We start from the raw sequence: 25,594 nt of genomic DNA, 5'->3' as shown, positions 1-25,594 counted from the left end.
TTCTCCTTGATCCTTAAAACACATAGCTTCCAGCAAACCCTGTGGATTCTTTCATGGAAAAGACATCTGTACCCTTTGCGTATTTGGTATAAATTCTTACCCACCTGCAGCCTCCTGTGTTGCTTATATGCTCTCTCATTAAATATTCTGCTCAAATAAGGCAAGCTAAGGGCAGCCTAGGGAAAGAAAAAAAACTCGCTGATCTGAGTGGGTTTGTGTCAATTCTTGCAATCGACTCAAGCGGTTTGTGAACTGGGCTTCTGCTGGAAACACTCATGTCCTTTTTAAAAAATTTTGATTCATGAGATGTCTTCCTTTTCCTGAACATGTCCTACACTTCAACCACCTGTCTGGGGGGAATTCCAAAGCGTCTTCCATTGGGAGCAGGACTAGGCAAGCATGAGTTTACATTTAGGGGAGGGTTTTTAAGCTCTCCTTGGGGGAATGCCCTTCATTTTAAGGTAGCCTTGTCCTTCTTTGTGATGAGGACCCCTGGTTCCGCTGCGGCAGGTCATCCTGGCACCTGATTCTTCTTTGCTGCTGCTGCTGCTGCTGGCAGGTTGCAAGAGTGGCCCTGTTGCACTGCATGATGCTCTCTCTCTTGGACTTCCTTTCAAGATACCAGGATGGGAATAGCATTTCAGCTGCAAGAATGGCAAGAGGCCAGCAGTGTGGGGCATCTTTCCTAAAGAGATTGAGAGAGAGAGATGGGGAGAAGGAAGGAGGGCATGGGGTGGCAGAAAGCTCAGTGCCTGGTGTTCTGTCTCCCTCCCTCCTCCTCCTCCTCTCTTTTTGGGCATCCCTGGCAGATGCTGCTGCATTAAGCTCCTTCTGTCGGCATGCAAAGGGGGGGGGGAGAGGAGATGGTGCACAGGGGCATCACGTGTTTGGCAGCCTCAGAAAGAGGGGCTGAGGGGCACCAAAGGGGGAGGGGTGGGTGAAAGGGGGGGGGAAGAGAAGGAAGCAAGTGGGGAAGAAGAGGAGGAGGAGGAGGAGGAGGAGGAGGGAGAAGAGAGGCTGCTCTTGGCGAGCGACAGGGCCAGCATAGGCGCGCAGGCCGGGCGGGAGGGCAAGGCTGCCCCCCAATCTCTCTCTCTCTCTCTCTCTTGCCGCAGGTCTCCCCCTCTTCCTCCCCGGGGGAGAAGCACTCGCCTGCCTCCATCCCTGCCTGCATCCCTACTTCGCCCACCTTTTCTTGCATCCATCCTTAGGCACATCCCTGAACCCCTGCCTGCCTGCCTCCAACCTTAGGCGCACCTTCCCTGCACCCTTCCTCCCGCACAACCCTCCTTGCACCCATCTCAACACGCATCTCTCCCTGCATCCATCCTTAGCAGCCTCCCTCCCCGAACCTATCCTTAGGCGCATCCTTCCCTGCATCCCTCCTTCCGCGCATCCTTCTTTGCACCCATCTTTTCACGCATCTCTCCTTGCGTCCGTCCATAAGCGCATCCTTCCACTCATCCATCCTTATACGTCTCTCTCCCTGCATCTTTCCTTGCACCCATCCTTACACACCTCTCTCCCTGCACCCATCCTTAAGCGCATCCTTCCCCGCATCCTCCCTTGCCTCCTTGCATGCTGTTGCTTCCTCTTCCTCCTCCTGCTCTTCCATGGCTTGGCCCTGCATCAGCCGCGTGTGCTGCCTGGCCCGCTTCTGGAGCCAGATGGACAAGTCGGACCTGGCCGTCCCTCTCACCATCCACAACTACTCCGACATCGAGGAGCCCGCCGAGGATGGAGCCGATGCCCCTCTTCCTCCGCCTCCAGCCCCTCGGATCCCAACCGGGGGCCCCAGCACCCTCCGGCCCCAGCCTCCCCAGCCCCGACCAGCCCCAGCTCCGCTTCCCTCGTCGGCATCTGCCCCTTCCCTCCAACATCATGAGAACTTGAAGCGGCCATCCAAGAAGGCCACCACCAAGAAGACCCCCTTCGCGGCAGAGACCCAGTACCAGCAGGATTTCCGCGCCTGGCCCCTCCAGAAGAGGGATGCCTTACCCTGGGTTGGGGAGTCCAGGGGCCGCCTAGAAAGCTCCATCGAGCCCTCTGCCCCTTCTACCCAGGCGGGCATCTTAGGGGGTTCCCAGCCCCACCATCACCACCATCATGTCTATGTCCTTCCCATGGCTGGCCAAGAGGGACCTGGGGCCACCAGGGATGAGGGCTGCAAGCAAGGATGGCCCTCCTCCATCATGGCCTCCTCGCCTCCAAAAGTCCCCAAGACCACCTCCTACAGGTAATAATAATAATAATAAAATTTTATTTATATACCGCCTTTCCGGAGATCAAGGTAGGCTATGGATTGGGCCTCAGCAAGGGTGAAGTTGTCTCTGCAGTGCAGAACTAATGTGGGTTGGGATTCTGGGCATGGCTCTGCTCTGGAGCCACCACAAACTACCATGCCCAGAATCCCATCGCATGGAGCCATGGCCCTTCAAGTGGTGTCAACCCACATTATTCCTGAAGGCAAATGCAGCCTTAGCTCCAGCCATCAGAACCACTTTTCACCCCCATCCCCATCCCTCATTGGAAGGAGGAAGAAAGGCAGTGTCCCCTGAGCATGGGTAGACTACACTTGCCTCACGCTCGTTGTGCACCCCGAAAGCGCTTCCCTATCTGTTAGGTGGGAAGATGGGAGAGGAAGGCATTTTTAGGTCCTTCTTGAAGCCAAAGATCTATCCAGGTGAGTCTGTGGATTCAGTATGTAGAGAGATCATGTAGCACCCTTTGAGACTCACTGGAAGAAAGAATTCAAAGATATTGCCGTGTTAGTCTGGAGAGTCAATATGTAGACAGATCTTGTAGCACCCCTTGAGACTCACTAGAAGAAAGAATTCAAAGACATTACTGTATTAGTCTGTAGAATCAGTGCGTACAGAAATCATGTAGCTCCCTTTGAGACTCACTGAAAGAAAGAAGTTGGCAATATGAGCTGTTGTAGGCTTAGGTCTGCTTCAACAGATGCAGAAGTGGACTGGCCTATAAAAGCTCATGCTGCCAACTTTCTGTAAAGGTTCTGTAGCACCTTTGAGACTAACTGAAAGAAAGAATTCAAAGATATAGCTGGGTTAGTCTGTAGAATCAGTATGTAGAGAGAGCTTGTAGCACCTTTGAGACTCACTGAAAGAAAGAAGTTGGGAGCATGAGCATCCACAAGCTAAAATCTACTTCCTCAGATGCATCTGAGGAAGGAGACTTTATTCTGTGAAAACTCATGCTGCCAACTTCTTTCTTTCAGTGAGTCCCAAAGGTGCTACAAGATCTTTCTCTATATTAGGTTCTTCTACCTGTACAGGACACTTAGCTGTTTTATTTTTTAGCCTGCGTCCCTGTTATATCACTATGTATACTATTGAGGATGGTGTAGTGGTTTGAGTGTTGGACTATGACTCTGGAGATCAAAGTTTGAATCCCTGCTCGGTCATGGGAATCCACTGGGTGACTGTAGGTCAATCACACTCTCTCACAAGGAGGCACTGGCAAAAGTCCCTCTGCACAAATCTTGCCAAGAAAACCCAGTGGTAGGCTTGCCTTAGTTGCCATAAGTGAGAAATGACTTGAAGGCACACAGCAACCACCACCACTTTCCTTACAGGAACCCAAGGCAGTTTACAGGGTTCTTTCCCCTTCTCTTGACTGTTTTATCCTCACAGCAACCCAGGAAGGTATGTTGAGCTGAGAGAGTGTTTGAATGACTGGTTCAAGGTGAACCAGTGACATTTATGGCAGAGTGGGGATTTGAATTTGGGTCTCTCCAGTTCCACTCCACATTAACCACTACTTTGCACTTGTGAATGCCATGTAGAAGTACTTGAAAGCTGGAGATATCCATTGGGATATCCAGTGCCTTTACACACAGAAACAGTGGCCATGCTGGTTGGGGTATTCTGGAAATTATAACCCAAAAGGCAATGTTTCTAATCTGTGATCTGTATTAAAATGTAAATGTTGCTGTTAACCACCAAATCAATCCCAATTCCTGGTGACCATATAGAGGAGATATCTCCAAGGCCCTTGTCCTCCACTGCTCTGCTTAGGTCCTGTAGAGTCAGCCCATGACCTCCTTGATTGAGTCCATCCACCTGGTACATTATCTGCCTCTCTTTCTTTTACCTTCTACATTTCCTGGCCTCATTGTCTTTTCTAATGAGCCATGCCTTCTCATGATGTGGCCAAAGTACAATAGGCTCAGTTTTGTCGTTTTGGCTTCCAGGGAGAGCTCTGACTTGATCTGTTTAGAACTCATTTGTTTGTCTTTTGGGCTGTCCACAGTATCCTCAGCACTCTTTTCCAGCACCACATCTCAAATGAATTGATTTTCTTCCTGTTAGTTTTCTTCATTGTCCAGCTCTTACATACATGGTGGTGGGGAATACAATGGCTTGGGCGATTGTAACTTTAGTGCTCCGTTGTATATCTTTATACTATAAGATCTTGTCTAGTTCTTTAATAGCTGCCCTTCCTATCTTCTTCTGATTTCTTAACTGCAGTCTTCTCTCTGATCAATATTTGATCCAAGGTATGGGAAATCTTCGAATATTTCAATTTCCTCATTATCTAGGTTGAATTCTTGTAAATCTTCTATGGTCATTTTTTTTGTTTGGTTTTCTGTATGTTCAGCAATAACCCTACCTTTGCACTTTCTTCTTGAACTTTGTTTAGTAATTGTTCCAAGTCTCTGATATTTTCTGCTAGTAGTATGGTGTCATCTACATATCTCAGGTTGTTGATGTTCCTTCCTCCTATCTTCACTCCTCAGTCTAAATCTGCTCTTCTTATGATATTCTCTGGGTACAAGTTGAACAAATAGGGTGAAAAGATGCAGCCTTGCCTGACCACTTTGCCAATTGGGAACCATTCTGTTTCTCTATATTCTGTTCTAACAGTAGCCTCTTGCCCTGTGAATATATTCCTTATCAGAACTATCATATGTAGTGGCACTCCCATTTCTTGAAGAGCATTCCATAGCATTTCCTGGGTTTTCTCTCTCCATATATGATAGCTTCACTGTAGGGTTGCCATATATTAGAAACAACTTGAAGGCACGAAAAAACAAAATATGATTTGAATGTATGCAGCAGAATTTTGAGCAGGATTTAGCTTGCATGGAAAATTAATACTATGGTCCTATAGTTGGTGCAGTCTTTTGTGAATCCTTTTTTGTGAATGTATATGAATCATTTCCAATATGTTGGCTGTTGTTTTGTTTTCCATATTTCTTTGGATATTTTAGTTAATGCTAAATTCTTTCTGTGTAGATCGTAGCTGTTCAATTGGAATATCATCTGTTTCTGGCCATTTATTCTTCCCAATTTCTCTTAGTGCAGCTAAGAGAAGTGGAAATAGAATTACATAATGTAGGGATTTACAGTACCACCCAGTGCATGTCTATACAGAAACAAATCCCACTGCGTTAAATGGGGCTTACTCTCACATAAGTAAGAGCCAGCTGGACAAGAGTAAGTAAATTTAAAGCTCAGCCCATTTTTTTGGAGCTGATGGAAAGAATACAGTTTCAGTACATCAATCAGCTCAGTTATTCTATATATACAGAAAGGAAAAAGTAGGGAATGTTGAATCTGTCCCCCTCCCACACTTTGAGAAAGAAATCCCCAGACCTTGAGGAGGCTTTGTGCTGACTCCTGTTGCTCAATTCCTGCCTCCCTCCTTTAATTCTGTGAGTTGCCGCCAGCGAGAACATCTTGTTACAGAGGCATGGTATGGCACCCTGCAATCAGGATTGTCCTCCCTCAGATGAGATTATCAGAGGAGGCTTTCCAAAGTCCTGCTATGACCCAACCTCCCCTCCCCTTTGTAACGTGCAGATGGGATTCCTTTCGACAGGCACATTGGTTGCTCTCTTACTTCCAGGGGAATATCCTGGATTACTTTATTGTATGGAAATCTGGCTCTTAAAAATAGAACCTAAAACTCCACAGATTCATTTTAATTTGTTTTTAATCTTGACTCAGGGTAGGATGGCTGCCCCGTGCACAACATGATCTTGTGTGCTGCCCAAGAAATTCTCAGACTGTGTGTGCTGCAGAGATTTTGCTGTCTGTTGAAATACAGTCCAAGAAATTTGAAATAAATAAGCTCTCTAATGGTTATTAAGAGAAGGAGAAAGGGAATGCCTTTGTCTGGGAGCAGAGAATGCCTTTAGGTGATACAAGTGAAGGAGGTCAGCAGACATCTGGATTTTAATTCAGAGCCTATGCAGAATTAATTTCCAGTGTAGTATTACTAGCTATATTTTTTTAAACTTCTTCTTAATCTTGGACAGCCTGAGGGAGCAGAAAGACTTCTAAAATGTATGTAATATGTTTGCAATTTAATGCTTTCAACATTAGAAGCCAGCAGTCCAAGTTTACCTTCTTCAAAGCAGCTGGTTCCACTGACTGGACCAGATTGTTAGACACCTTGCCATCTTCCTGCAGACTCATTTTAGGCTTGAGTGGAAAAAGATGGGGATCTTGGGGTTGCAGGGAAGGAAACTGGTGGTACCTTTAAGACTTACTTTAGTATGAAGTACAGCCCACTCAGGTGCATTGATCTGTGCATCTGAGAAAGACTGTAATTCATGAAAGATCAAGCTAAAATAGAACAGACTCTACTTCTCATCTCGGGGAGAAGTGACCAGTGGGTTGCCAAGGGTTCTGTTCTGGGTCCAGTGCTATTCAACATCTTTATCAATGACTTGGATTATGAAATAGAGGGCATGCTTATCAAATTAGGAGGCTTAGCTAAAACCGCAGAGAGCAGGATCAAAATTCAAAATGACTGTAATAGATTAAAACCTGGGCCAAAACTAACAACATGAATTTCAACAGGGAGAAATGTAGAATACTACACTTGGGCAGTAAAAATGAAATGCACAGATATAGGATAGGTGACACCTGGCTTGACATCAGTACATACAAAAGGGAGCTAGGAGTTTTAGTGGACCACAAGCTGAATATAAATTAATAGTATGATGCAGCAGCTTAAAAAAATCAATGGGACTCTAGGCTGCATGAATAGGAGTATAGTGTCTTGACAGAGGGAAGTAATAGCACCATTCTATTCTCCCTTGGTCAGGCCTCATCTGGAATATTGTGTCCAGTTCTAGGCACCACAATTCAAGAAGGATGTTAACAAGCTGAAATGTGTCTAGAGGAGGACAACCAAAATGGTGAAAGTTCTGGAAACCATTTCCTATGAGGAGTGACTTAGGGAGCTGAGTATGTTTAGTTTCAGGAAGAAAAAATTAAGGGGTGACATGATAAGCATGTTTAAATATTTGAAAGGATGTCATATTGAGGAGGAACAAACTTGTTTTTTGCTGCTCCAGAGACTAGGACATGGAGCAACAAATTCAAACTACAGGAAAAGAAATTCCACCTAAATATTAGGAAGAATTTCCTGACAGTAAGAACATGTTGCTTCAGAGTACAGTGGAGTCTTCTGTTGAGAGTGCTTTGACTGTGTATTTCTGCAAGACAGGGGTTGGACTGGATGGCCTTTGTAGAGTCTTCCAACTCTATGATTCTTTGATTCTAAATCAGTTTTAAAGAGGACCTGCTTTGTCTCTTTCCTTCTCCCCCACCCCTTGTCACACTGAAACGTACTAACAGAAATATCTCTTTGGAAATTTAGGCACGAGTATCGCCCATGGACAGGAGCAAAACGATCAAGGCCTACCAAAACAACGCAGGGCTTCATTATCCCAGAGGATCACTTCACACAGGAATCTAGCTACAAAGCAGACTTCAAGGTAAATGGACTTCTCAAAGCCTTTGAAACTGAGGTGTTTACCAACATGGATAAGACATTGCCCCTGAAAATAGTAACACTCAGGAAAAGTGTTTTCAGTAGTAGCTGTGTTAGTACAATGGCAGATACTTCTATTTAGCAAGAGAGGATGCTGATACATGGGCATCCAGATGTAAACCTCCTGTCTGGATGGTGGTGGTTATCTGTGGTCCTTGGCACTGGCTGGATGTGTGTTTGTTTGATAGCAATGAGGGTATGCTTATACTTGCTCTGGCATCATTAGTTGACAAATGTGATGCAGTCTGGATCAGAAGCTGACACCTTACACTTTAAGGTGATGTTGCAGAATATTTTGCCTTCCAGATGTTATTGGATGTAAATCCCAGCATTCCTCATTATTGGCTGTGTTGGCTAAGGCTACCAGGAGTTGCAGTTCAGCAACACATGGAGGGCTGCAAGATTCCTGTCCCTATGCTAGACTACAACTTCCTTAATCCTTTACCAATGGCTATGTTGGCCAAAGGTGGTGGGAGCTGTTGGCCAAAACATTTGGGGGGGACCAAAGGTTCCCCACCCCTGTGCTTAAAATTTCACAACATAATCCCATGCAAGTCTGCTTCTATTGAGTTTAGTGGGGTTTACTCTCAGGTAAGCAGATACAGGATTACAACTTTATGAGTTTATTAAAACATTTGCTTTTCTGCAGTCAGTCTAGTTTATTAATGCAGAAGTCTAAAGAAAATAATATTCTTCAATTCATAAAAAATTTGCATAAGCATCAAGCTTTATGAGATAATAAATAGAAAAAAATAGAATGCAAAAAGCCCAAGTAACAATTGACTAGATTGCTGTCCTAAAGGCATAATCCATTTGCCTCTAATTTTTCTTGCTATGGGAACAAAAAAGGCTGTACAACTCCACATTTAAATGTACAGTTGCCCCTCCTAACTCACAGATCTCAGATCTCAGATTGATTATTTGCGGAGGGGTGACCTCTATTAATTCTAATGGTGCACTTGCCCGAGCCAAGTGCATGGGGGGGGGGCGCCCTATTAAGCCTACGAGGCTTGAATACGGGTGAGCCTCCATTTTAAACCTACTTTAAATCCCGTTTCACGAGTGTGATAAGGTCCATAGAACACAAATGAAGTAACAAGACTGCAACCCTGTGCACACTTTTTTGAGAGGTACCCCACTCAAGACAGTATCTTATATCGGCATAGGCAAATAAAGAGGACATAAATTTGGCCATGCTTGCTAGAAATTGCTTGCATTTGTAGCACAAAAAAGGAATTTTTCCAAGCTTTAGTGCATGAAGTTGGGGATGCAGCTATTTGTATCTCGTTATGGGAGCCCACAGATCACGGATATGCTTTTTGATTATCTAGCTTGCTCAGGAAAATGGAGATCTTCTGATTTCCTAAGAAATATGTTGAGGCAATGTGCAATAGAGAATGGCTAGGCTGCTGCAGTAATTGAGATCTGGTTTATCTACCTCTGTCCTTCATAGACCTTAGACTATGAAGGAGAATAACAGACAGAGGGTACAAACACATATTCAGAACAGAATCAAAATTGGCAACATTTCCTTCTAGTCTCCCATAATTCTGTGTTCTAAAAACATGTTGTGAGCAGAAATGTTCAGTCAAAATAAAGGTATGTCTGGTTCAGTATGCTGTTCCCACAATGGGAACAGTTGTTTTGAGGATAGTTTACTCGGAGCCTACCACACATTTAAACTCTCAGCCATAATGTGAATGTAATATTGTATGCATGATCAGCTGTTTTACTGTGTTGTTTATTTATTTGGCTGGTTTACACAGTATTGGTTTTTATCAAGCATGAAGAATGTGTTGGGATAGATGTTTGAAGGGAAGGCTCGAGCTCCCTTGGTTTTTGAGAAGCTTTGCTTCCAAACCTCTTTTGAACCTGTCTTTTATTAGCTTTTCCTTCAGGGAGAAATCTGTGGAAGAATAAAATTTCTCATTCTAAAAATGGGGAGTTTTAAAGGGATTCTCTCCCCCATTTCCACCAGTTACATGTTAACCCTAGGGAATTATCAGTTTAGGTGTACTATTTTATTCATGGTTGAAGCTGCAAAGGTCCTCTTCATGCTCTGATCCAGCATTTGAGGAGCATTTGAAACTCTTCTCCATGTGCTTTTCTATGTGGGTTTAGCATGGTGGTGCTCCATGGGAAGGAAACACCTATACACTTTCCATTTGAGTCAGTGTGTGCAAGAAGAGTCCCTAAGCATGGATCACAGTATGAATAAGGGTTTTTCACCAAAAATGAATGAATATCTTTGAACTAGCTCAGAGACACCACACTGTGATGTTTTATTTTAAAATGTTCTTTTGCAAACCACCCTGAAAGGATGCATACAAAATATATGTTACAGTACTCGCCATTCTCTTCATGTGGCCATGACACATTGAATGGCCTTGGGGAAGAAACTATTGAGAAAAGAATCACCTTTGAACAAAATAGGAGAAGAGAATTCCCTTTGAGAATCTGAGGAGTTATGGACAGCCCCCATGCAGTTAAAACACAATTTTCAAAGCAATAGGAAGGAGATAAAGAAAAACATTGGTACCCATTTCAGGGCTCTGCTGAAGCCAGGTCAGTAAATGGAAAAACAGTTGATCCAGGACCTGATCTTGGATGAGAATGCTGACCTGGCTTGTCTTAAGAGACCTGGCAGGATGAAGTTTGGGTGTGTGTGTGTGTGTGTGTGTGTGTCAATCTCTTCTAGCTTTGTCCATTTGGCTTATCTGTGGAGCAGCAAGTAAGGCCTGGGAGGTTGGGAGGCAGAGTTGCAGTGGTCTGTTGAGAATCCTTCTCCCTCACCAGGTGTCTTGTCTCCCAGTCTGTTGGATTGAATAAGTGTACTTATAAGTGGGTGGCTGGGACAGAATAGGAAGAGAATAGGAATATTTTGGGTGTATTGCTGCTCACCAGTCTCCCTTCCTTAGCCGGCTGACTTGGGCTGCTGCCACGCTGCTTTAACTGTCGTGGTTCTATAGAATCCTGGGATTTTTCGTTGGGTGTGGTACTAGAGCTCTCTGACAGAGAAAGCTAAATATCTCACAAATCCCAGAATTCCATAGCAATGAACCATGGCAGTTAAACCTTTGACAAACTGCATTAATTCTGCAGTGCTGATATAGCCTTGGTCTTGACAGTGGTGTTGCAGTTCCCCTGACTTGTTGTCCTGGGGGACTTCAACATCCATGCAGAGACAGCTTTGGTCATCTTTGTAGATAGCCTCCCTTACTGCCATTCCCTTCCCCTTTCATGTCATATCTTTCTAGATTATAAACTTGAGGGCAGGGAACTGTCAAATTAACAATTTGTAAGATGCTCTGATAGCATTTCTAAAGAGTGAGATACAAATACAACAAACAAACAAACAAACAAACTTACACAGGGAACTAGACAGGAGGAGTGTTTCCCTGCTAGTTTTCCTGGACCTCTCAGTGGCTTTAATACCATTGATCCTGGTACCCTTCTAGGTTGCCTCTCTGGGATGAGGCTTGAGTGCATTGTTTTACAGTGGTTCCAGCCCTTCTTGGAGAGACATATTCAGAAGGTGGTGCTGGGAGATGCCTATTTGACATCCTGGTCTGTGATGTTCCTCAGGGCTCAGTTCTGTCTCCCATGCTGTATATTATTTATTTGAAACTTCTGGGAGAGGTCATCCAGAATTTGGGGGTTCAGTATCACCAGGATACTGATGACACCCAGTTCTTTCTCTCCTGTCCGTCTGAATCAAAGGAATCTGTTTCTCTTCTGAATTGGTGTCTGCTGTCAGTAATGGACTAGATGAAAATGAACAAATTAAAACAATCCAGACAAAACTGAGGTGCTCCTGGTTAGTCAGAAGGCAGATCAGGGAACAGGGATTCAGCTTGTGTGGGATGGGGCACACTTCCCCTGAAATCTCAGGTTTGCAGCTTGGGTGTACTCCTGAACTCAGATGTGAGCCTCAATGCCAGGAATGCATTTGCTCAGTTAAAACTAGTGTGCCAGCTATGCCCATTTTTTGAAAAGGTGTATTTAGCTATAGTGACACATTCTTTTATTACACCCCATTTGGACTACAGTAATACTTTTTACATGGGGCTGCCTTTAGAAACTGTTAGGAAACTTCAGCAAGTCCAAAATTTTGTGGCCAGGGTATTGACTAGAGCTGGTTACAGGAATCATGTGATTCCCCTGTTGAAATAGCTTCACTGTCTACAAGTCCATTTCTAGGCAGAATTCAAAGTGATGCTTCTAACCTTTAAAGCCCGACATGGCTTGGTTCAAGACTATCTGAAATATTGTATCTCCTTATATGAGACAGATTAAGTTTTAAGATCTGCAGGGGAGGGCATTCTCTCAGACTCCGTCCCACCCACCACCTTCATAGGTATGTTTGCGGAGGACTGGGGAGATAACAATTGTTGTTGTTGTTGTTGTTATATGTATTTGTATCCCACTCTTTTCCCAGAACCGGGACTCAGAGCGGCTTCACAATATTAAAAATACAATACACTTAAAAACATAGAAAAGAGGTGCATTAAAAAGGAATTAAATTATTATGATGTTAAAATAGATAGCTATTAAAAGAATAAAATAAATTTTGAAAAGATAAAATTGTATAAAACATTTAAATATGAAACAGCATCCCAAGCCAGTCCTCTCCATGCTTTCTTCCATGAGCTGACCTGGTCCCTCTTCTCTTTCTGTCGCCAGGTGAGAACGTTTTTATTCAGGCAGGCCTCTGAATTTTAATTATGGAGCCATCGTGTCTGTATGAAGTGGTGTGCGCTGTATTTTTAATATTTATATTAGACGTTATGTTTTAAATCTATTTCAAATGTTTTTAACTGTTTTTAATCCTGTTTTAAAAATAATGCTGTTATTTAATTCTTTTCTAATTTTTTTAAACTGTTTTATCTTAATTCTTCTTAAATTATTGTATGCTGCCCTGAATCCTATCTCAGGCGAAAGGCAGCATATAAATTCAATCAATAAATCAATGTGGAGGGTAATTGGATGCTGCAGTATATGTCATATGTAATACTAGACCTAATCATACGGCTTTCCTTTTCTTCTCTAGATTCCAGAAGTGAAGGCCAAGTTTTCTCCAAATCCTTCTGCTGTTTTCCAGGCACCATCTCGCATCCTCAATGTATGAATCTGGGTCATACCCCTTTCCCATCCAGGCAGCTTGAATGTTAAGGTTGTGAAAATGTACAGCTATGCAATTTTCATGAGTGGTATTGAGATAAGAGCAAGGGTTATTACAAGTGACTGCAGTAATTATCAGAAGTTTTGCATTTATTATGAACATGTAAAACATAAAGCACTTATTAGTTGGAGATGGTATAATGTACTGGAAAGAATGACCTAGTTTCATAGAAACAGGCTTACTATTACTGGCCAAGATGGCTTCTCATTTAAGGTATTGACTGGCCAGCATAAATCAGCAATTTCAACAAAGTCTTTATGCCTAAATACAGAGGGCACTGAGAGAGGTGTATTGAAAACCTCCTCTCTTTAGTGAGAGGAGAGCCACTGACAAGAAGTCTGTAAAGAGAATCTGGTTGATATTTTAAGTTTGTTAAACCATTGAATCAACCAACCTCAAATGATGCTGCAGGGACTTTTCATGTCTTTTTGCTGAGGGACATACAGGGTGAAGAGTATGACTCTTGACCAGTTTGCCCCAGAACATGGTGCTCCACACAAATGCTGACCAGATTTGGGGGGATGTGGGCAGTATGAAAGCAAAAACAATGCACATTGTTTTTGGGCTCTGGCCTCATCTGTGTGTTCTCTAAGCTATAAACTTCCTCAGTTACATACTTCATCCTTACATTCCTTATATCTCTGCTTCATTTTCTCTTGGACTAGCCACACCTTTAAACAGTTTTTGGTTGTTTTGACTAGCCAAACCTTTAAACAGTCCTTGGTCATTTGATATGCTCCACTTATGGAAGAACAGAGCTAGGAAAAGTTACTTTTTTGGACTACCATTCCCTGATTCCCTCAACAAGTGTGGCCAGTGGCCTGCTGTGCAGATCCATATCAAAACACTCCAAAATGAAAAAGGTGTCGATTTTATTTTGTGATTGAAAATCAAGACTTGAGCCCAGATTATTTTTATACCATTTTTAAAATAGATCAAAGGATCCCTCAAAGCAACCTTTTAAGAATAAATATTGAAACTGAGATACTGTATTAGTATATGGGCCCTTTCATGATATATACAGTTACAGCTCTAAATTCCACTTTATCTGCCAGTTGCATCCTCTGCAATTCTGGGATTTGTAGTTTAGTTATTTAGAATTCTCTGGCAAAGGGCTCTAGTTCCTCACCAAACTACAACCAGCAAGATTTCTTAGGATGTTGCTATGGCATTTAAAGTAGAATCATAGTGCTGTAATTGTACAGTATGAAATGGTCATTGTTGGAGAGTGGAGACGTCTGTCAGGTGTTACTGATGCTTCCTTTTCCTCTCCATAAAAATTCAGCCTACCTCCCTGCTGCCCACTCTCCCCGTACATTTAGTGGATGGGGGAGGAGAGCCAGGCAGCATCCAGCTGTGAGATGCATGAAAACAAAGTCTTCCTTTTGGACCTCTGGAGGAGCCCTGGAAGGATGAGTTCATTTCTGTGTGTTTTGATTCATAAACACAGTCAGATGCTGCCTAGCTGCTTCCAGCCACTTAATGGCCGGAGGGGAGGGGGACTATGATGGCATCATGGAAGTGGATTGTGGGCCCAAAGAGAATAAAATCCAAATGAGAATAAAATCCAAAATCCACAAAACAGCAATACTTCCAGTTGGCCAACCAAAGTTAACAAAATACATGATGCAAGCTCAGAAGTACCCTTTTGCCTTGCCAATGGAACTCAAATGCCATCTCCTGGACCCTGGGATGCCCCACTCCCAGTGCCACTTGACCAGAAAGAGGTGGGACCACTGGAAGTGGGTGTTCCAAGGTCCAGAAGATGAAATTTGAGTTCCATTGCTAATGCATAAAGGTACTTCTGAGCTTGCATCTTGTATTTTGTGCTTTTTGTTTGGCCAATTGGAAAGATCATTATTGTGTGGATTTTGGATGTTATTGTGCTTTTTATATGGCAAACACAGCTACCCCAGATTTGTATGAAGGAGGTTTCCTTCTGTAACAGCCATCATTCCAGCCTGAACCTTCTGGCCTGAATATTTTAAAACTTTGCTGACTATTTCTTTGTTTATATTTGGCCTGCTCTGCCAGGTCTTGAGGTGGCTCCATTTTAAAGCAGCACAATAAAACAAGAAACATAACAGCCACAACTAAGAATACATAACACACAAGTAGGGGATCACAGTACCACAAACATTCCTAGATGTAAGCCCACTCTATTTGATCCTGCCTGGCCTACTATAGCACTGAAATACCTGCTCAAAGAATTGGGCCTCATTCAGAGTCCCTGGCACTAAGATACATTTATGTATGTCTCTACAAAGTGCATTGCACAACCTTGGTGCAGCTACCCTAAAGGACTTGCTCTATCTTTAGAGCTGGGTTGGGTAGACTGTTAAATTCTGGGGAGAGAAAAAAACCCACTCAGTACAAGGAAATATTGCAACATTCTTGACAAAGTACCAGCTTTTATTGGAAACTGGTAGCACTAACTGGTCTCGCTCAAGGCACTGCAGTGGACCAGACAATAAAGCAATGACCAATTTAACTTGTAATAGTGCTATTTAGTGTGTATATAAATAGTGTACATAGTTATAATTGATGATTTCCTTTAAAGAGAGTCGGCTTAGTATTATTTATGTAACTTTGTTTTGAGTATGCAGGGTAGACACTTCATTGCCTTGAAAATCCTAAATTGTTGCCTGTATATCAGTAATGCTAGTGCTAAAGAAATGAATGTTACATAGTGGCTATTATATAATGCAATTTTCAAAGAGATTCATTTTTAAATCCCATTACTCTACAAGTTTGTTTTTGTATAGTATTATTGACACAGAAGTAATTTTTGTCTAGGCTCTTTTAATAAAGCATTTCTTAGTGTTTGTTCAGTTACTCATAGATTGTATACATTTTGATCAAAAAGGTTTATAATATTCAACTAATTTCCAATGCAATTTCCCCTCATTTACTTTTGTAAATGTCACAATGATTTGTTGCTCTGATCTCAGTGTTTCCAAAGTACAGGTAAAACCTTGACTGGCCATGTGGAGATTGTATTATTCAAGCAGGGCACCATTTTATTCTACACTGGTGTTGCCCCATATGGCATTGGTGTGTGTGTGTGTGTGTGTGTGTGTGCGCGCGCGCGCGCGCTAGAATCTTAGGGAGATCTGCATTTGGGCATTCATATTTGGCATGTGCCCATCAGAATGAATATATTGTGATCATTAATACAAATCCAAGCTTTCATTCATTCATACATAAGCAAGAAGTGATAAAAGCTAGGTATAATCCAGACAAAGCTTGGTGCCCAAAATATTCAATTGTTATTTTACTTTTGGAAAGTTACTCATTTGACTACAAGTCCCAGAATCCTTTCACCATATGGCCTCTCTTTATTCTGGTGGAGAGAGGGCTCTGAAAGATGTAACTATACACTCATGTATAAGTCCAGAAATTTTAGTCAAAAATTGACCCCAAAAACCTGAGTCGACCTATCCATGGGTCAAAGGAACCATGCCCTGGCGAAAAGCAAGAGCATAATATGTCCTGGAAGCATTGACACCCTCCTCTATTCTCTCATCCATCCAGCCTTTAGGATGAGCACAAACAGTTGTGTCTGCTGAAATTTTTTAAGTTGTTTGGCACTGTTTTCCTTGCTTCATCCTTTAGATCCTTTGTCACATCCCTTTAAGTTTTACCCCCGACTTATCCATGGGTCATGAGGTTGACTTATAGTCGAGTATACAGGAGGACAACTTATAGTTGAGTATATATGGTATTCTGAATTCTTGACAAGAGGACTTTTGTGGTTATCCCCTGTTGACATTTAGGTGTTGTAATAATAATAATAATAATTATTATTATTATCAGGCAGCATCCAAAGAGTTACTATTGTCATGTTTGGGGATTTTTTAGTTTGTTTTCCCCATGAATACCAGATCTCCATGCATTATCACAAACTACTTTTACAAATCTCGTTCCAGATCAATTTTCCATACTGCAAATATTTACTATATTTGGTATTTGCTTCAGAGTCCCTGGGGCATAAAGTTTGCACCACATTGCCTTTTTTTCATAAATGGATGCTGATCTAAAATAGGCTTCCCCAACCTGGTGTCCTCCAGATGTGTTCTACTATAGTTTCCAGCTGGCTGGGGGATTCTCTGTGCTGGTAACTTGAAAGCCACTCCTGTTATTAAGCCAAGTAAGATAATTGCCTCGGGACCCAGAGAGATGCCAGTGGAGAAAGCTTTGTGTCATGCAATCTCCCTTATAACATGTGTGGTGCCTTCAGGTGCAGTGGAGGATGCTGTGCTATTGTCAGAGTTGAAAGATTGAACTGACACTCCTGTCAACTTTTATACTGTATATGGAGCATACAGCTGTTGTTTTTGACTTCTCATAAGCAAATGTTTGGCTGTTCTACGAATGCAGTGCTGTACTATGTAGGCCTGTGTTGGCTGGGCATGGCTTTCCTCCTAGCAAGAGGGGGAGCACCATCTGTTTCTTCACCTCAAGTAGCAAAATATCATTGAACAATCATGTTTACTAGTTGAACACATATGGAGGGCACCATGAGCAAGATAGATGGAGAGAGCAAGGGAGGGCAAAGTGGCTGCAGCAAGCATGTGGCCCCCAGGGCCATTTCTGTAGCTTCTCCTTGTCAATTTTTGTCAAAATTAGAAAAGCCTTCCAGAGGCACGAAAGACATTTGCCCCCAGGTCACAGAAAATAAATTTTAAAAATAAACAAAGAAAGAAACAAATAAAGAGCCAGGAAGCTAACAAGAATAGAATTCCTGGTCACTGCCTATTGCTTTTTTGTAAAGACCTCCCTTGGGCTTAAAATGACCCAAAACAAGAGCCAATGTTGTGTAGTGGTTTGAGTGTTTGACTAGGAAACTGGGAGACCAAGGTTCAAATCCTCACTTGGCCCTTGAAATCTACTAGGTGACCTTGAGCAAATTAGACTCGCTCAGCTCTAGAGGAAGACAAGGGCAAAGCCCCTTTGAACAAATTCTGCCCCATGAAAACTCCATATGGCTTTAGGATTGCCAAGGGTAACCATAAATCAAACGATTTGAAGGTACACAAGATGTCTCCCCAAAAATGGTAAATATGCCCACATGCCTCCTCCTAGGTGTTTAGAGTAAAAAAAAAATGTGGAGGTGTAGCCCTCTAAGGTCTCCTGGGACCTAATGCAGCCTCCTAGCCTCCCACAGTCGCCCATCCCAATGTAGAGATTAGTAAAAGGACCATGATATTGCTTCAGATTGCACATGCGGACAATTTGCCAGATGGATGTATGCTGTCTAACATCCAGAAATAATTTGGGGTAGTGTAGGCATCATGATTTTTGCAGGAATGTGTTTAAAATATCTTTTGCATGTTGAATGTTTCTGAATATAAACCTGTTAATTCTGCTTGACTGATCTAGTTCTGATGTCTTTAAAAAGCCAAGATTTAACTGGGTTCTGTTATTTGCCATCTTGACTTTTACTGAAGAGGTTAAAAAAAGAAAAGAACGCAAACCACACTGCCTATTTGGTTTCTGTTGTTAATTTAATATATTTCTTAAAAAGAAAAACAATTACAACAAAGCAGCTATACACAAAGTTTGTATTTTATGGAGTCAAAAGATAATTTAATAAAATGTATTTTGGCTAAAGGTTCCTTTTCCTCCCTTCTGCTTTTTAATGCAATAGAAACTGTTTGAGTGTTACAGTCTTCTGATGGACTGAATATCTACTTAGGAGCAATGATGTTTGTTGTTACCTGCTTCACATACAGGCTGTGATCTTGAGAACCAATGGCGGTAAGCTATAAACCTGCATGGTTTATATGCTAAACCTGCTACTAGCACCGGTGGAATTTCTCTGTCTTTCTTCCCACCTAAAATGTCACCCGACATTTAAATAGGATCACAGCTCCTGTAGATTGAGTCCTGTAGTACATTCCTATGGTCCCACAGACAGTTCTACCAGGAGATGATGTATCGTGCACTAGTGTTTTGCAGCCAAATTCACAAATTCTGAAATGAATTTGGCTGATTAAGGAATGGGTTGGCTCAGTCCAGAGCATTTCAAACCAAACATGGTGCAGTGGGAATTAGACTGAATGTGTCCAGCTAAATCATATAGGGTGGGATTATGGGGTGGAGGGAAGCTGGCCTTTGCACTGTGAGAGCTCCAGCTTCTAATCTTGGGCAAGGATCTTACCCACACTCTCCAATGACAACTCTTGGGCTGGGGAGAAAAGGTGTGATGTGACAGAACTGGATGACCTTGGGCAAGTCAAACTTTTGGCCTCAGAGGATGGCAATGGAAAACCCCTACTGAAGAAAACTCCATGATGGGGCTGCCATGTTGGAAATGGCTTGAAAGCACACAACAGAACTGTACACATTTCTTTCTTTCCTGTAGATTTATGCTTTTCTTCTAGATTTAGCTAGTAAGCAGCACCCTAATCTCTGTGATTCTGTCCACCTAGTGCCCATCACATTCCTCGTTGCTGTATTTTACTTTTACCATTTCTTATGCTCTTTAGCTGTGGGCGTCAGTGCAGCTGTATTTTCATTCTGAGCCTTCAGAACACTCTTAAGTCTCTCGTGCAGTGCCTTGAGGGCATGGGGAAGGGGGGTTGTGCTTACCTGCAAAGGATAACTTTTCTTTCTCTTTTTCATGTCTCTCCCTACTTTGCATGGTTTGAGTGCACACACAATCTTTGCTGTATAAGCAGAAGACATATAGCATAGACTAGAATGCAGAAAGCTCCATGAACTGGCAGGTTTGTTCATCCAATCTAAACTGCTAAATTGGGCTCTGGACTGAGTAGGGGAGCCCTTGCAGCCTCATTATAGACTGGGAAAATGGACAGTTCTGACGATATCGTATGGTGGTGCAGGAGCATATTGTGTACCTCTGGTCTGCATCTGTTGGTGCTATAGGAGCCCTGCATCTCCATCTTGAGTGCACTGATACACCAGAATGAGCTCGGCAGAACCAGATTCATATAGTGGAGCTGAGGTCCAATAACATGGTAGAATCACAGATTCCTCTTCCTGTTTTAGGAGGGAACCCCTTCAGAAATCCTGCTGAGTAAGTGATTTATATATGATTTTACAGTGGTGTGTGTCAGTGTGTAAGAAGCTAGAGGAACTCACCAGGGTAGAACTTGTAGCACACTTGAGGAAACCTGGAAAGACATAACTTCCTATGTCAGGCCAGGGAGACCAGGAGGGCCAGCAATAATCCAGAATATAATAGTAACTCACCTGAGCAGGGTAATCAGCTGGATGAGGGGGGAGCTGTAGTTTGCTACTTTGCAAGAACTGGCTGGAAGGAGGATTTAATGGATAGGGAGAAAGTAAAGTAGACAGGTAGCCAGATGGACAGGCTTCACTGGGTGAAACACACCCCAGGAACCTTACTTATATGTAATAGTGGTGATACAAGCAGCTACACCAACCTGACATACTTCCCAGCCAATGCTGGACCACCAGGATCCTCCTCCAGGACAGGTGCATCTATAGAGAAAAGACCTAATCACTCTTTGGGAACAGTAGGGTTCAAGAGGCTACAAGTTTTAAAATTCAAAGGAGGGACTCCCAACAGAGGGCCTCTTTGCCTTAAAAGGAAGGAGGAAAGAGACTTGTAAAAACACTGTCATGTTGCCTTTCATAAAATTATTCATAGAATTCATAGAGTTGGAAGAGACCACTCCAACCCTCTTGCTAAGCAGGAATATAGAATCAAAGTGCTCCTGACAGACGGACATCCAGTCCCAGTTTAAAAACTGAAACACACTTCAGAGGCAGCCCATTTCTTTGGGGAAGCTCAGGTTGAGTACAGGCTACAGCTGTAAATATGGAAAGAAGGGGAGTCCGTAGTTTAAATCAACAATAATAAGGTCCCCACGCAGTAGGTGGACCAAACACGGTGTGTAAGTATAAATACTTGGAAAAGTGTGACCAACTAAACTGCATGTGTACAAACTGCAATGACTGCACATGATGCTGGAGCCAAATGCCTCACATTATTTATAATGCACAAAGCAAACCCAAGATGTCTCCATCAACTACATAACTTTCCTAGAATCCATTCCTTATCTCTTTTTTTGTGGTGGCAGTTGGTTGCTGTGGCAACACACATTGCACAGGCTTCACTATTGTTTAGTACTATTGCAACTGACCTTTTTCTACTATTGATATTCACAAGGTGGAGTTAAGGGAAAAAACCATAGAGATAAGGGGAAAAGAGAAACATTTTATTTAAAGCCAAGCTATTTCCCCAGCTCAAGAGAGAAGACTACATTCACTGAATCGTCATAGTTGAGGGATAAAGGGGAAGGAATTGCACAGAGCTGAATAATCAGGTGGAATTTTGTAAACTGTATACACTATGAATATGGACATTTCCCCCTCTGAGTTTCTCCATAGCTCTTCCTTGCTGCTGCCAGAACAGATGATTCTTATTCAATAGAAAAACATCTCCAGAAATTGCTTGATACGGTGTCCAAGATAGTGATTCCCTTTCTGTGTCTAGGTTCTTTCTAATCTTGCCAAATAATTTAGTTCTCTTTCCAACTAGAAATATTACTTGAGTATCTATGCATGTAGGGTTTTGACCGAATGTTTAGAATTACACCAATTCAGAGCATTAAAAATGAATACTGTACACATCTTTTGCTGCTAAACAGCGTGACAAAGCATCAATAGGTACAGGCAATTAAGAAAAGTATTTCAAACCTTTCTGGGTTGGCATTGGGGGCATTTTCCTGCGTTGGTATTTTAAATATTTGTTAGATAAATTGAAAGAGGGCAAGAATGATTCAGAACTCCACTGGACAGCATTTCCCTTGAATGGCTGACTTTTGATCTTCCTTCATAGGACATCTCTATCCCCACAAACATCTACAGTGCATTTGAAGGCAGAAATTTGCTTTGGGATGTGATCCTTTTAGATAGAAATGGGAATGACAACAGCACAAAACAGCTTTGCACCAGCATGACAGCTGTCAATCTCCTCCCCCTTCCAGTCTACACAGCAGATGTACAAAAGTCACTTGACTCAAAGAGGGGGGGGGAAACATACTGAGCCCCACCATGTTTAATAAAGAAAATTTATTATAAATGTATATTACATGATTATACATTATAATACAGATGATGTAGAGAGTTTGTGTCTCAAGGGTGGGAATCGTGGCCTTCCAGGAATGCAGTTCCCAGCATTTCTCGCCAATGGCTATGCTGCCTTGGCTGCTGGAACCTGCTGGCCAACAAAATCTGAAGGTTTGCATGTTTTGTATCCCCAATTTAAGACAAGAATCAGTGTAAACAACAAGTATTCTTAAATTCATCTAAAAGAAGCTTCTGTGGGGGCAGCAGGCTTTTTTTTACTGCGGCCTCACTGAGAAGACTTGTTAATAGAAATCCTAGTAGAGTATCTACTGAACAAACATGTCTCATTCTCAGAGAAGTCCAAATGAAAGCAAATCTGGCATGCTAAAATTTGATGGAATAGTTTTCCACTTCTATAACTTGTGAAATTCTTTTTTAAAACAACAACAACAATTCTATAGCTCCTAGAAACCTCCTTGGAGATTTTGGGAGCTGTGATCCAAAAAATAAACTTTTCTAAGCCATGCTCCTTTCCATCAAACAATAGCCTCCTTTGCAGAAGCCTCTGTCAAACTGATGTCAATATTAATAAACTCATGCTTCATTCAGAATTCCCTCCTATAGGTCTACTTGAGAACAGATTCAGTTTTAAGAGGACCAAGTTAAAGGTTAATGAATTTGTTAGTGAGGGTCAAACAACATGTTACATTAAATATGTAGTATAAACAGGGCCTTTTCTGTTTTTTGTTTTATTCCAAAGAAAGCACAGAGGGGCAAATTTTGCATTAAACTGGTGATTGAAGTTTTTTTGAGGGGTGTGCAGCAGTGGGGACTAAGGCCTGCCAAAGTCTACTTGCCCTGACCATCCTATTTCCCCAGTGCCTTAGTTCCTTCATGGCTGCTGTGCTTGTAGCCTTTTCCTCTCTGCCACTACTGCCATCTGCATGGCTGCCACAGTGAAGGGCATGCAGTGTTCTGGACATGAAAGGAAAATTTAATCCTGTCCTTTCCAACCATGTCGAATGTACCAGAGATTAACTTTTTTTAAGCACCTGGGTTAGTTCCTTCACCCCATACATACATTTCAGTAAAGCAAGCACAGAAGGTGAACTATGAAGACAAAGGGGGAATAACACAACATGTAGAATAACCCCACCCAAATTCCAGGTATGTGTGGGGGGATATCAGCACTTCAAATGTTAAAGAGTTCCTACTCCCCCAACAATGTTAGGAATCACACTCATGAAAACTGGCAGATCTTGAAGGAAACTCTCCTTGGGAAAATACTTTTCCAAATTGGCTGTATTAATGTAGGCTAAGTAATTCCTAGTCAGGAATTCACAAGATTTGGAATGGCTCTACACAATTTGAGATATTAAAATCAGCAAGCAAAATAATTAAGATTTGAGCAGATAGAGTAATTATAAGAAAAAGTTTCCTTTTCTGATTCCTTTTTTTAAATTATATTTTTGCTGGCCAAGAATCTCAGCCTTTGGCAGCTCTAAAGAAACAAGACAGATAAGTATTACTTGCATTATAAAAAACAAACCAAGCAAGTGACATGAAGTTATTCAGCCATTTCCTTATAACAGCTGATTTCCTCTTAGTCATATTCAATAAGTTCCCAGCCTACAGCAGACAGACTTCTGAGAATTTGCTAGGTCTAGCTTGTCATCTTTCACCGTAACAGTTTTTCTGCTTCTTTGTGTACCTTTCTAAACTGCCTACTGATGGCATTTAGACCAGAATAAGTCTTCTCACCAGACCAGAACAAGCCTAACACCAAACCCACCCAGCTTCAGTATGGCATGGACACAAGAAGACGAAATTTTTGATTTCATTTTAGATTAGCCTTCAGTGTCATGGAGCTGTGCTAAACTACAGTTAAACTGTGGTTAATCTTGTTTCCGGTAATCCTAGTTAAGATGCAACCAGCTTTTTTGGTTTCATATAACATGCAAACTGTAGCTCATTAAAAGAGAATGTATTATATCTGGGGAATACAAGCAGGAGGGTGCTATTAAACTGACGCCTTCTTTACAGGCTTTCATAGGAAACTGGTTGGCCACTATGGGAAAAGAAATGCTTGACTCAATAGGCCTATGGTTTAATCCAGCTTGGTTCTTATGATGTGAAAGATTCTGAACTTCTTCAACCTGTGCTAGGGGAAGGAATAAACATCCTACTCAGAGAAGAGTTAGGCTGTTTTTATTTCTTCAGTGCAACATATGGTTTAGCATTATGTCCAAGCCATCCCATTGTTTATCACAATGATTTTCATCTCAACGCTGGAGGCAGCTAGTTTCCAGAGAGAGTTAGGGAAGCTTTTATTAACTGGATTACATTAGCAAGAGGCTGCATAAGGAATAATTATTATGCTAAAATTCAACTCCAGTAATCTAGACCATGATCTAATGTATTATCATAAGCATCACAGCAAGTTGGTTTAGAAGCAATTATTAATAAAATCAGTCAGCAAAATCTTGGACAGATTGGAAAAAAGGTTGATACTCTTCTGGTAAAAGGTAATTTACAAAGGAAAAATAATCAACCATATTTTCCCTTAATTTGTGGCATTAATTGAAGATAGGGATGGCACTTGCCAGTTGCTGGGAGATAACATTGGTTCCTTGCTGGATTATGGGGCGTTTAAGAAAATATATATTTCTTGATTTTATTTTTTTGCCCCCGAAGAGTCAAAAAGCACTCCTATGCATTGGGTAGAGGGACTGCTACTGGTCATTTCACCATATTTTCAGGCAATTTCATCAAAGCTTTTTTTCAAAGCAGGAAATGATTAGATTTCCTATTATGCTTACTTCTTGTTTTGAAGAAAGGCTTACTGGTTCATATGATAAGAGGCGCAGTCCAACAGGAACTCAATAGGCTTAAAAAGTGAGAGGAGGCCAAAATGTTGCCCAAAATTTGAGGCCTGGGGGGTACCATTCACCATTTGGGGATAAAAATCCCTCTTCAATTTTTGAGGGTGGGGGGCATGAAAACCCTCAGGGGGCTGTAAACATGGCAGGGACGCTGTCTGTGGCCCACTTTGCCCACTGTTGATTCTAGGTAAACCAACTTGCAACACTTCAAATATGTATTTAGAAACAACTGGAACAGTATTAATGCCTTTACAGTTCAGATCACTGTTCATCACTCAGGATTCCCATATGCTTGTTTGTGAGAAAGTCCAGATAGGGAATGTTACAGATGGCTTGGTGAATATTCATCACTGTGATCTCTCTTGGACTCCTAGAGGACGAGAGAGAGAGAGAGAGAGAGAATATTCCAAATGGAATGCAAATAGTCAATTCTCTGTGCAGCACTTGTAAATGGAATCAACATTTACAAGAACCACAGTCTTATTGTAATATCGATATGGACCAAGCTTTCATGGATGCATCAGAAGCATGAAGTGTTTCCTCCAATGGCAACAACTAGTTGCTTGGGTGCTGATGGTGGACTGTAATAGGTGGGATCATAAGGCAATCAAATGCAGAGTATGAATAGAGGCAATTTCCATGAAAATGGTTGTTAACA

At 42.1% G+C, this 25,594-nt stretch overlaps 2 protein-coding genes across 6 annotated transcripts in view; one reads left to right on the top strand and one right to left on the bottom strand.

Moving 5' to 3' along the window:
- The first annotated feature begins 1,092 nt into the window (after nt 1-1,092).
- MAP6D1 (MAP6 domain containing 1) lies at nt 1,093-16,058 on the top strand. Its single transcript, XM_089509574.1, has 3 exons — nt 1,093-2,236; nt 7,636-7,753; nt 12,860-16,058. Exons 1-3 carry the CDS (start codon nt 1,614-1,616, stop codon nt 12,935-12,937), a joined length of 819 nt encoding a protein of 272 aa, XP_089365700.1. The 5' UTR covers nt 1,093-1,613; the 3' UTR covers nt 12,938-16,058.
- Nucleotides 16,059-21,216: 5,158 nt separating this feature from the next.
- The window catches only part of YEATS2 (YEATS domain containing 2), a 69,120-nt gene continuing 64,742 nt past the window's right edge, over nt 21,217-25,594 (bottom strand). For all 5 annotated transcript variants that reach the window (XM_089509570.1, XM_089509569.1, XM_089509572.1 and 2 more), the window contains one exon: nt 21,217-25,306. In XM_089509570.1, coding sequence (XP_089365696.1) covers nt 25,198-25,306 — 109 coding nt within the window. In that variant the 3' untranslated portion in view covers nt 21,217-25,197. The remainder of the gene's footprint in view (nt 25,307-25,594) is intronic.

Source organism: Sceloporus occidentalis, unplaced genomic scaffold (genome assembly GCF_023333645.1).
Source record: "Sceloporus occidentalis isolate IW3139 unplaced genomic scaffold, rSceOcc1.0.p SCAF_2, whole genome shotgun sequence".
NCBI lineage: Eukaryota > Metazoa > Chordata > Lepidosauria > Squamata > Phrynosomatidae > Sceloporus > Sceloporus occidentalis.
Note: the sequence above shows the minus strand (reverse complement) of the source record. Positions and strands in the feature narration are given on the sequence as shown.